Source organism: Vigna umbellata, chromosome 6 (assembly GCF_029865625.1).
Source record: "Vigna umbellata cultivar VRB3 chromosome 6, Vumbellata_1.0, whole genome shotgun sequence".
Taxonomy (NCBI): Eukaryota; Viridiplantae; Streptophyta; class Magnoliopsida; order Fabales; family Fabaceae; genus Vigna; species Vigna umbellata.
Window position 1 is genome coordinate 13,794,078 of NC_142170.1, and position 13,938 is coordinate 13,808,015.

General features: G+C 29.4%; 1 protein-coding gene across 1 annotated transcript; it reads right to left on the reverse strand.

The window, feature by feature from the left end:
• Positions 1-333: 333 nt before the first annotated feature.
• LOC124843856 (protein HOTHEAD-like) lies at positions 334-6,484 on the reverse strand. The gene is made up of 6 exons (XM_047320692.2): positions 6,326-6,484; positions 5,585-5,936; positions 1,955-2,265; positions 1,480-1,865; positions 806-1,374; positions 334-693 (listed from the first exon to the last, which is right to left on the reverse strand). Exons 1-6 carry the CDS (start codon positions 6,399-6,401, stop codon positions 639-641), a joined length of 1,749 nt encoding a protein of 582 aa, XP_047176648.2. The 5' UTR covers positions 6,402-6,484; the 3' UTR covers positions 334-638.
• Positions 6,485-13,938: the final 7,454 nt, after the last annotated feature.

Below are 13,938 nucleotides of genomic sequence, written 5' to 3' on the forward strand. Positions count from 1 at the left end.
AGGATTTAGTAGATTAATGTAATTAAGCACAAGTTTAGATTATTGTTAAAAATGTTTCAGTGTTTCGAAGTAGTTTTAAGGTAGGTTTGCAACCCATGTCGTCAACATACTTTAGTGGATTACAAAGAATAATGCAATCGTACCTTGATTTATTTTTACTTCTTTCTTCTTCACTGCATCTGATATGCATAGCTCATATACAGTAAGTTCGTTGTTTGTTTTCAAATAAGTAAATTTGTTCTTCAATAAATCATTACATTGTGGTAGTAGAATTAGAGTGTGTATATATATATATATATATATACTCAAATTGATAATAGCCTCAGTCTAATCTAAATCATTACACCGTGTCTAATTTTCTTCATGCTTACATGCTACATCACGACCCAAAAAATTGGTTCTTACAATTTCATGTTTTAAAAAAGGACTCGAAGTTTAAACCGGCCTTGAGGATTTGCAATAACTTTTCTTTTTCAGAAAAATAGCTTCATAATTTGATAATCACTCTTCACTGACAATTAACAAACAAAATACATCCATTTCCAGCCCTAAAGACTACTACTACTAATAGCACTTTTTGTCTTCGAATTACAACCTTTTTGGTGAGATAATTTCATATTACACACTCCTGACTCATCTTAAATATCACCCAATTTCCCCAACCTGTCTCTTAGAATCTTCAGTCCCATGTACCTGTTGCAAATATGAACATATTATTAGCATATATAAGGTGAATTGACACCATAAATTCCATAATGAGACGTTAATTAAAAAAATGTACATTATTCTGTGTAGTGTTACATACCTGCCCATCATCATGACAGTGGCTTGAGGATTGGTTCCTGGGGACTCAGAAAATGTGGAGCCATCTACCACACGGAGTCTGTCAACACCAAGAACCTTATACTCAGAGTTTACTACTTTCCCCACATGGCACCCACCATGGTAGTGCCAAATAGTGATCACAGAGTCTCTACAAAACTGTTCCAGTGACTTTGTGTCATTGGGATGTTTGGGTATGAGGTTGATATTTGCCTGCACACTGATGTTCAACATTTTCTCTGCGCTTTGTCTGTCACACATAGTGTAGTTTGTGACGTGCTGTGACTGAACAACCTTTATGGCTAAGCGGATACCCTCCACGCAGCGCTTAAGATCATGAGGGTGGCTGAAATAGTTGAAGGTAACAGCAGGGTTCTCCTCCACGTTGGTGTTTATCAACTTCAGTTCACCTGTTGACCAAGGACTCGCAACTTTTGACAGTATGAACCCTCCCCTGAATGCTTCGATTGGTATGTCTTTCTTGCTCTTCACAAAGGCCTCAACAGCTTCTCGTGATCTTTGCTTTGGTGGAATTGTCGACAGCTGCCCAATCTGGTTTATCATGTTCAAAAGTAATTGCATGAGTTCCAATAACACACCAAATGTGCTCTGAGTTTCTAACATTAGAAGTAATTTTGCAGCAAATAAAGTGCATACCTCAGCTGACAAGATACCATGGTGACAGTGAATGCTGTCTTTGGACTGACCAAAGCCACAACTAGTCTCAATGTACACACCCAGATTGGTTATACCGACAGTTTCTATGAGTGACTGCTGAACTGGTCTCTTGGAAGGAACGAAAATTGTGTTCATGGGGTTATCAGCCATGCCTTTACCGACAAATTCATTGTGAAGCACTACAGGGATGTTGAATTTCTGAAGCTCTTCTCTGGGGCCAATTCCACTGAGCAGTAGCAATTGAGGAGTGCCAATTGCCCCACTAGACACAATCACTTCACTCTTCCTCCCAGTTCCCAGAAATGCCTGATGCTGCTTTCCATTTTCATCCTTGAAAATAACCCCAATGGCTTTTGGTTTCTTTCCTGCATCACCATTTTTCAGTCATGAGACGGTGATTTTAGGCTAGTATATATTCATTAAAAATGTTTCTTACATATTGATCATATCATACCTGTTGTATCAAAAACAATCTTTTGGACAGTGGCATGGACGAGGACAGTAAGTTTCTTAGGATTCCCAGAAGCGAGCAACTCAGCAGCGGTGTGGCGGCGGCCAAATCTGTCAAAAATGGTTCCACCAACTTTGGTTCCATACTTATGATCATAGGTGAATCCATTAAAAGGTGACACACCAGCATCTAGAAGCCCGTCCCTGACTGCTCTCTGCCAATGTGAAAACTTTGGACGATGAACAACCTGCTTCTCCACCCAAGGATAAGACTCGTTCACTAGCTTTGTATCCCACCCCACCTTCCTTATAAATCTGCAGAAAAAAAAGAAACAAAACATGTTTCATACTACACACTATCTATGTAGCATATCTTTTCTTGTTTCGGATAATTTAAGACAGTCTTTTTTAAACACGTTTTATTTATTAGTTAAGTGTCCTGAAAATTTAAAATTCATTAACTTAGAAGTCACATTCACGTAATTTTATTCAATATAGAGAAACTGATAAAAGCGTATTCGATAATATTTTATTATCACTTTTATAATTGCCTTGTACAATGTCAATCTAGTGAGCGGATGATCACATTTACTTATTTGAAACAAGAGTCTTGCATATAAATTTGCTTGTTAAATATTTTATTCATTCCGAAAATAAGAGTTGTTTAAGTTTATTTTATTAATAATTATTGTTTCATAATTTAAAACCATTATTATCTTTTTAACATCGTCCTTCTCCTTATAAATTAGTTTTTAATAAACATTTTTTAATGGTTTGTTAACATAATTTAATTTTATAGTATATATTATTTTAGGATTTTAGAGCTATTAAAAAATATTGGGCTTTTAGATTCTTTTAATCTTTGTAAACAATACTTATTATCAACTGAAGGAAAATAATTTAATACAATTTTTACTTTAGTTTTTTGAAAAATAAATATAAAGATTGTTTATATATTTATTAAAAGAATTGTTTATTTTTTTAACTAGTTTGTTTGGATCATAAGTAAATTAACGATATATCAGTGGAAAATAAAAAGAATACAAAAAAAAAAGAAATATGTTATTTAGATGGATATAGACAAAAAAAGAAAAGATAAAATAGGAATAAATAAATTATATAAAATATTTATTAAAAAACTTTTTACCCAATTCTTTCTTGCAATTAAAGTTTTATTCATTTTAAAATATTTACTACATATTATGTAATGAGAAAAATTCTTTGAATTTTCAAAGCGGTAATAAATAGTAACAAACTAATGCATATTTCCAAATTATGACAAACAGTAGTAATGCTACATAACATTTCTATATCATAAAAATACAATATTAACATTTGGCTTAAAATTAAATTTGCTCTTATGGTTTTACAGATATACAACTTTGTGAAAGTTAAATTTTAATTTTTAAATTTTCTAAAATTAAATAACTTTATAACACCCATTCATGTCATATATTAGTAAAAGGGTTTAACGATTAAGTTTAATAAGATTATTTTGATTTACATATTAAAAAGTGAATAGTATGTTAAAATAATTAAAATTAAATTGGTTAATTTTTTGAATTTGAAAAGCCCAATCTACCATTAAAATTTTATAGAGAGCATATAAAAATATTTTTCAGTATGGTATTTATGTACTTATTTATATTCTATATTTGTCAGTTTATCTCTCAGGATGTTGAATAACATTGACTGGTCCATGTAAACATCAAATAGCAACACTAATAAATAAAAAACTAAATGAATCAGTGTAATGGTCATTTTGCAACATGTGAATTCAATGGCTATTCCAAGGAACAAGCACCTATAATGATTTTTACCAAAACAAAAAACTACCCTACAATATATTCAATGTTCTGTTTTGTGTGTGGTCTCTTTTCATCCCTTCCTTTTCTTAAAATCTGACACTCTCACCTAACAACTTACATTGCATAAAATAGGGCTACCAAGGTACACACAAAAGCATTTAATTCATCAAGTTGGAATTTTGTCAAATTAGACGCAGTCTTTTATATCATTGTCATTCTGCTTAGATCACACATAAGCCTCAAACCCATTTAAGAAATACCAATTAATATATCTAGTTTTTCTAAAATAAGTGTTTTTTTTTTAGAAATAGGTTAAGCTATAAGTAAATATATCTATATTATGTTAGATTAAGAAATTTAAATTTAACTCAAAAGTAAGTTTTTGAATAATAATTAATGTGAAAGCAAATGTTACTAACGAGTAAATCATATAATTATTGACATTTGCTTTTACTTTAATCCATTATTCAATTAAATAGGAAACTTGGAATTAATACTGTATAGTTCTGTGCCTTTGTTTTTTGGTGGGTGGGTGTACATAATGTTTAACCCGACACACAATTTCTTTGGGAAACAATAATCAACAACAACATCTAATAATGATAATGAAAGAAGAGAAAAAAAGCACACACGTTATTGAAGTTTTGAATAAAATGATGTTTGCAAGTAAACACACAATTGGATTTAAAATGCTGTACTTGATGGTTGGAAGCAGACAACTGGTAATAATACTAAAAAAATTGTGACATATTACAGAAAATAATGATTGTTAGACAAATCTCATCAATGTTATTTCATTTATTGATTATTAAAGTATTAGTACAAATATTACCAATCTATATTAATAGAGTACATTAAGTACTTTTAAAGCAAGAACTTTTTATAGTAAAAAATAAGAATTATAAACTTTAATCATTTAATCACATTTAAAAGGTCCATTAATATTAAACGATAAATGTACGCCATTTATTTAAATAGTCTTATAATAATTTATTTATTTATAAAATTAATACAATCTACATATAATTATATGACATAAATTTATAATTTTTATTTTTAACAATGATCAAATGAATGCCTTTGGCCTTCATGGGTTAATAATATCGACTTGTAAGAAGAAATTGATATACACCTTTAATTTATCATATTGAATGTATAATATTCACCTTGTAAATGTACCATATTTGTAACAATAAAATGATTTTCAACAGGTAAATTTTGTTCTCATCATAGTAGTAAGTTAGCATGGCAATTTAATTTTTGTTTCAATTAATTTATCTAGAGAATAATCATTTACTTTTATCAACTCTATGATAAAACTTTAAAAAATAATGGATTTATATCTGTTAATTCCAATAGTATGTATCATATTTTAAAGCGAAAATTAATTTCCTCAATTATAATTAATCTACCATATTAAATTTTGATTGTTTTAATGTACTTTTTTTAATCCGAGAGTAAATGCAATAACATTTACATTACGTTCCAAGTGGACTGAATTTTTCCTCAAATAAGGGGACGTTGAAATGACAACTTCTATTATAAATGGTTATAAAATTGAGAAATTTCACACAAAATTTTTTATGATCATTTTTTACTTTATAATGTGTATCAAATCAATATAAAATATAATTTTATCCTTATTTTACAAAATATAGAAAAATATTTTAATTAAGATAAATTAGAAATTTTTTTTCAAATCAGAAAACTATATAGGCTCTTAAATTTTGAAATCGCTACAGAAACTATACCCTAAAAAATTATTCACATTGGAATTTAACATACTAAAGAGGAGAAAATTGATGAGAGAAGAAGGTTGGTGTTACCTAGGGTTAGCTCGAGTGTAGAAGCCAGCGTTAATGGAACTGCCACCTCCCAAAACCCTTCCTCTTGCATTCAGCACTCCGTCTGTTGAAATGAAGTACTGAGAAGCCGAAGTTGGTGAAGTGTCTGCCAAAGTTATGTGAAAGTTTCGCAGAAATGTCACATTGGGGTTGTTGAAAGGGACTCCTCCTCTTTCAAGCACCAGAACTTTGAATTTCTTAGACAGCGTTGCAGCCAATGGACACCCTGCAGTGCCACCTCCCACTATTATATAGTCATAACCACCATTGTCCCAACGCCCCAATGAACTTCCTCTCCTGATAAATGGGTACTCACCATTCCAATTCTGCTTACCTGCAACCATACATTTTCATCTTCAACAACATTTCTCGACCATAAAAAGAACAGTGAAGATAAAAGGTTGTATGTATTATTGTATTGTGTTGTGTTTTATCATCATAAAACATAACAGAAGCTGTTTTTTTATGTACTAGGAAAGTAAACATTTTGTCTATTACATCACATTCTGACCCAGTGAAATACACGAATCATTGACTGTATATTACAGAACATTGTGTTTGAGATTGGTTTGTGTGAATGTCAGAATAGGATTTAGAAAGTGCACACCAAAGATAGATATATATATATATATATATATATATATATATATATATATATATAATATAGATATATAGAAGGTGTTGTTGAGTATATATATATATATATGATTAGATGGAATAAACCTTGAGAATGAGGTAGATAGTTGAGGAGACATGGAAGTAAGTAAAGGAAGAATTTGAGTGCACCAATGGACGCCATGGAGTCTGAGAAAAGCAGCTTCTTCAACCTCTGAGTGGCTGGCTCTGGTTGGCCTTCTCTTCTGTGTGCATGTGCACCATATAAATATTCTCAAATGTCCCCACTGATCTGTTCTTTAAACACACGTATTTTTAAGAGAATGTTAACTAATGTTTTATGAATTAAAGCAGAATATTTTCTCCTTCTAAAAAATATATTGAAAATGTATTAAATATAAGAAACACCACTTTCTATATATCATCGGTTTATTTTGAAGGGTTTAATTTTTTACTAATAGAAAAACATTAGAATAATAAAGTGATGAAAATTTGTTTTAGAAAGAAGTAAATAGTAGCAATGAAAGATAGCAGTTAATAGCAATGAATGTAAGTTTCCCGTGCTTGTTGAGAAAGGGTGAAACAGCATCTGAATAAGGCATTTAATGAGGAAACGAAGGTGAAGGTTTGGGAAGAATCTGACCGTTGGATTTGGCTACCTCTGCAAACTTATCCACCACTTTTATAACAAGCCAGCTCACTCACCGGCACCACCAATAAAGCTCCATATTTAATATTCTACCAAATATACGAAAATTCTCTCTCTCCATTCATGCTCTTCTTTTCTTTTCATTGCTTCTTTAATTTTACTTTATTACCATCATGAAAATCATTTAGAAATTTCACAGATATCATAATCTGAATTTAAACATTGGCGTTAAAATTACTGATTTAGTAAATTTAGAATTAACAAGCATATTTTAGGTATGACCGGATGATCAACGTAAAAGAACGTTGAAGCTCAGTCATTTTCTATTCTAAATTTTTGCAAATCGATCAGTTTCTCAATAAACTGACACATAAGGCTATTATTAGACATTAACATTACAAATTCGACATGTTTACAAGTAAAATGCATCTAACAATTTTTTAGTCTTTTGAATTATAATTAGATTAATTTTTATTAAAAATTTATTTTAAAATTTATAGATGCAATGATAAAAACAAGAAAGTAAGAAATTGTATTCACTTGCGAACTTAAGACTTTAATATAATAACTTATTAAATACATACAAATGATTTGAGATTGGAGTATAATTCACCTATTCAGCTTGGAATTTAAAGACGAAAAATTAAAGTTAACCATATACCAAAATCATAAAACGACAATTAAAGAATGAGAAAGAAAATGCAAAGAATAATATTTTTTTAATAATTTTTTTTACAATCGTTTATCTATATGATTGGTACATTTTAAACACACGAACTAGTGAAATAATGACTGTTGTTAAAAAAGTCATTAATATATAATGGTACTGATTCTCTGCTCTACCCATATATATATATATATATATATATATATATATATATATATATATATATATATATATATATATATATATATACATAAACCGGTTTTCCTCCAAAATGTATCTCCCGCGCATACTTTGAAGAGAAAAATTTATTATGGTGATGATTGCCTGTGTTATTGGTGGTTGGTTCTGTTTATCAGTTGACTGGTAATAGATCAAGACAATAGGAGCCGAAGAGGAACAATGAATGACCCATTATTTTAGTTTATCTACTTCCAGCGTTTCAAATAATTAATTAGGAGATTGATTTGGCTGTACTTTCTATTAAAACATTTAAGAGAAAATAAGAAGATCAATAATCTCAGTGCTGCAGAATCGTACCCACTACAGCTGCTAGATGCAACCAGACACCTACGTAGTATTTATCCCCCAAACAATTATTCACAAATTAACACAGGAAAATTATACACTACAAAACACACCTACAACTTGCCAAACTCTGTTCAACTCATGTACATCATTAATAAATGCAAATATATACAATAATCATTCCTTTATAGCTATGTGGTTGATATTGTTGATACAATTAATTATCAATAAACTCGTATAAGAAATATATAAAGTATTTTTTTTAAGAAATTTAAATCTAAGTTACACATTAAGTATAAATACAAAAATTTAACATTTAATAAGAAATAAATTCATAAATTCATTTCTTTTAGATTTTAATTTAAAAATTGTGTAGATTTGGTTCAGTTTCATTATTATTAAATCTCTTCTTTCAAAAACCTATCAATCTTTAAGCTAGAATCTTAAATAGAAAGATAATAAATTTGTGAGTTTTTTTTATATATATAAATATTTCTTAATGAGCTAATTTTATAGAATTTATTTGGATAATTCTTTAAATAATATAGGGTTATAAATATGTTTTCCTCATTTAATTTTTAGTGAAAATTAGTAATAGTCTTTATTTAGAATTTTGATTCAATTTAATTTTTCAAATTTAAAAATTGTATGAATTTAGTTATTTTAACTAACTTTTTGTATTCTTTGACACATTTTCACATTAAAGTAACTAAAAGCACATTTGAAATATCAACAAAATTCAATAAAATTTGGTTTAAATAATTAAATTTATCGAAAGATTAAATTAGTAAAATTTGGATGGATAATTAATTTTAATTTTTATTGAAAATTAAGAAACTAAAAATATATTTAATCTAGTACCATACTATTACATTTGTTATTTATTAGATTTATAGTGATTTTTCATATTTATGAATCCTTTTCTTTGTTTCTTCTTTACCACGTTATATGTCTGCTTTAGTTATATAAGTTGGAGCAGCAAACAATGATGGCCGTGTATATGTTTACTTTTATCTAGAAGAAATGTGAATTCATCTGAAAACATGGAGTGTGGATGGATGTTTCTGATCCATACAACATACATTGCATGTTGACATTACTTGAAGATTTACAACATTCCATAAGCACAAAGATGGAAAAGTGTTGATGATTCATGGTGCATTAGTTCCATTTATCACAAGGCATGGTCATGAAATAGGAGTTGAATACATTGGTTCAAATTGATCTTGAGAATTATGAACATGCACATGCTACATGCAAGTAGACATGAAAAGTTGAAATACGAAAAAAGAAAAAGTAGCAGTTATTACTAGGAAAGTAGTTGAATCAAAGTAGAATTATGCCGTTCACGACCTCTTCTCAGAAATGTAAATTAAGTATGTTATCCCAACTCCTTCTGCAAACTATCATGTCTGTCACATTTCTATATTTAACTTCTGAGATAATATATATATATATATAATATTGAAGTTAGAAATTTAACAACTTTCTTAAAATGTATAAAAAAAAATAGGGAATTTCCATTATGAAAAATGAAAAATTGTATTTGCTTTTCCATTTTGAAAATATTTTACCATAGATATTTATACGATAATCACTAATCAAATAAAAAATTAATTAGTTATTTATTCATACACATACTGTTTCCATTGTATACCCCACATGACTTTTAAATCTATTTTCAAATTATTTATGTTGTGCACGCTACGTATATAAAGATGTAAAAATAGGTTTCAAATAGGTAAAGCTTATTCCGACTATAGATTAAACGAATTCAGGTCAAATTGAAGCAACCTTATTTAATTTGTAGGTCAACGAATTCAGGTCAAATTAAAGGTAGATTGATAATTAACTCACCGTCAGTAATTTTTTATAACTTTTTTGTTATAGTTATTTAATACTTTTAATTATATAAGTTGATAGTTTGACTTTTTTTTATATTAATATGTGATTGAATAATGTTTTAATATTTAATTTATTTATTTGTTAATTTGTTAAGTTAACTGTTAGAACTCAGATTTTTGGAGTAAGCAGGTGTATATAAATAATAGGACTGAGTAATTTAATATTAAAATAACACTATTATATAAATTAAAGATTCAAAAGCTTTGTCTCATTTTTTGAATGTTATCTTTTTTCAAAACTCCTACTCTCTTCTTTCTCTTTCTTTTTTCTAGAATTTCTTCATCTCAGTTTATCTTTTCAACAATATGGCTGTACTTAAGCAATCCTGGGGTCTAGAGCTTTCCTTTCCACTGATTAATTTTGTGTTTAGAGCTAGTAAGTTTCGATCTCCTTGATTTCTGTTGGTTTCTTCAAATTCTGGCACATGCAAGAACATCTTTGTTTGCATGTATTCAGCAGTCTTCCTTTCCTCTTTCTAACTTCATTTTGGTTCTTTGGGTGGTCTCTTATCACCAATCGGTACTCTATAGGTATTCTTAGAATGTTTTGGTGTTGAGAGCAAAATTTCTAAAGTTGTTGAGCTGTTCGGTTTCGGCTAAGAGGTAAGGGAAGCTAGTTAAGTTATTTATGATTTTCTATGTATGGAATTATTGTTTGGATGGTTGCATGTATGTGAATTGAATGTTTGATCTAATTGTGTTGAATTGATGAATGATGGAACCTGTGAACTGGTTGGAGTCTCTGCATAAGTGTTCGGTCTGTTATGGTTTTGGGAAAGTGAGTAAGTAAAAATGAGAGTTTGGGGTCGATAGTGAAATTGGTCAATGGGAAGAATCTGAGCAAGTGTTTTGGGACTTGTTAGAACCTTCAGGTTACTAAAAACTGTACCAATAGTAGAAAAATGGATTTTTGGTCTTTGGGTTGATGATTCTGTAGAATTGGGGTATAATTCTGATGTAAGATCTTTTAGAATGATGTTGAAAAGGTTTAGATGTCCTTGGTTAAGTTTTAATAGTTATATGATATCAATTTGGAGGATTAAAAGTTGGGGAAAATGTTTAGTTTTGGTAATGTCTAGCGCCTTACCAGTTCGGCAATATTCAGGTACTCGGTCATAAACTGGGTTCAGTCCCTTTAGAGTCTTACCAGTTTATGACCGTTCGGTATTAGGTGTGAGTGGTCTTCCTCTTGTGTTTGGTCTTATCCGAGTTCTGCTTCTGTGGAGTTTTCAGTTAATGACCGAACAGTCTTGCACTAGTACTCGGTATGGTATTGGTGTTCGGTCTTAACTGTGTTCGGCCTCTGATGGGCCTTACATGTTAATAGTGTTCGGTCATTTCCTCAGTCTTACCTAGTATGGATCGTTCGGTCCTGTTCTATGGATAGTGAAAGACCGCTCGGTCTTACAATAAGTGTTCATTTTAAGTTATAAGTATTCGGTCTAAACTCTAAGTGTTCGGTTGTTCTAGTGTTTGACCCTCAAACTGTATTCGGCTCAAGTTTGAGCCTTACTCTTCAAATTGACCGTACGGTCATATTTATGGGTGATATTTATTACCGTTCGGTCTTGTACTGAAGTGGTGAGAAACTATTCGGTCTCTAAAAGTTCACAGGGTTTTCAGTCTTATGAGTGAGTATATGATTGATGAATGATTGTGTATGTTAAGTTGTGAAAATTTATGCTTTCAAATATTGTGGAAGAGAATTCCAAGGAGGAATGTCTCGTGGATGGTTATTGAATTGTAAAGTATGAATACGGATATGTTAAGCTGGCGTTCATCCTAAAATTCTATGATTATCATTCTCACATAGAGAGAGATATTTCATTTGTGAGGATAGCAGGAGGTCCTACCACCTCAGGGTGCTGAGGTAGGTATTATAGGATTAACCTTGGGTAATAACTTGATTGATGTCAGCTGTTACACTACCACAAGTGCAAGGACGACTGTAGCTACATATATATACAATCTGGATGGTTAAGTCAGGTGTTCGGCTTATGTTTGAAGTATAATGTTCAGTTGTATATGCTTATCTGTAATTGCATTGGTTGTACTTGTATGAAATGTATGTATGTTTGCACAATTAAATTACATTAGTTTACCATTATTTCTTGTCTTGTCATGTTGTCCGTTCGATAGTCTGTGTCATTGCAATGATCACTCTGTGGGTGTGAGCAGAGTGTGAAGATGGTTCTCTGGAGCATGCGCTGGAGGGAGAGATCCTACTGCTTAGGTTATGACCGCTTGGTCATCTAATTGTTTATAGTTTTAGATTGGATCGTTCGGTTACAATTCTATAATTGTAATAACCGTTCAGTTATTTACTTTGTTTTGTAATAATATAAGAACTTTATAAATTTTAAATTTTATGCTTATTTTGTAATAACTTTAAGGTTAACTTTATTTTTCAACAACTGTTCTATCATATTATTAAATAATGACACATGTATATAGTTTTATACTATATTTTTGGAATATTACATTAACACTTTAATTTCAACTACTATTTAATAAAATAGATGAATATTTATTGTTTTAGTGTAAAAAATTATTCAAATCAATTTATAGTAGGTAAAACTGAATTACAAAATGTACCCTTTAACAAAAAGTAAAATAGATTGAATTAATTGATTTTTAATTTAACAAGTACTTAAATTAGATGACTCACCTTGATATTTCTGACTAATATATACTAAATAAAAATTTATATTATATATATTCTCACTTTAGTTATTTATTTAATATCTTAACACACATAAAAATTTTACATTCATTTAACACTATTTATTATTATTATTATTTTAAATACAAAAATTTATTTTTTATGATTATCTTTCTATTATTATACTTTCCATCCATATTTAGCAAAGAAGAATAAGGTAGGAGATTTTATTTTGATCACTTTACTCTTTTTGGTTAAAACTTAGTAATTGATTTGATTTGAGAGGTAATATGTCATCATATCCTTGCCACTTTTTTTATTGTATAACTGTGAAAAATTAAACATCTTTGCAAAGATTTGTGAATGTGGTGTTTTTATTTATTTGCAGTCTCCCATGTCGCAATCCTTAACGCAACACTGAATGAAATTTATGGTATTCACGTTCCTTGCACAAAGTCCACAAATTCAAGATAAAAACCACTAAGGCTTGAAACACAGCTATATATAGTAATCTATGACCAAACAACAAAAACATACACATACTATGTCATATGCATTATCAAATACGTTATCTTAAGTTCGACCAAATAATATAATTAATTGTATTAAAAAAAATTAAGGATCTATAATTTTTTTTGTTTAACAATTATGTATGGTTAGTTATATAAAGATTAATAAATTGTTTCTAGAAGAACATTACATACGTCCCCATACAACAACTCTTAACCTAATAACACGAAATAATTAAAATTTAAGTACTTTTCTATATCTTAGCAGATTGGTCTTAGTTTACGAATCTTTGTGGTGAAAATTTTCATTTTTGATAAATGTAATCAACAATATATATTATTAAATAATAATGTGGAAAACATTTTGACATTGTTGATAGAATACTATATTTTTAGATTGTACAATTTAAAATACACTTCTGAATTATACAATTCACAATACTTTATTGAATTTGAGTTTCATAATTTACCATACATTTGTGAATTATTCCATTCAAAATGTTTTTTATTCGTGTACAATTAAAAAAAAAATACTTGTAAAAAATGAAGAAAGAAAATATTGAACCGTAAAAGTCATCATTTTAAGACCATGATACTTTTAACACGCTATAAATTTTTACACCCACCTTATATCCATTATTTTAATCTTCATTCTCTAAGTTTCATTTCCTATCATTTTGTCAATGTTGGTTTCTTACTCTTGCGATGGGTTCATAGTGACCAACATTACAATGATTTGGGTAGGAAGATAACATTCCAACATTATTATTTAAAACTATAATTCATTTTATGATTTTAATTCATA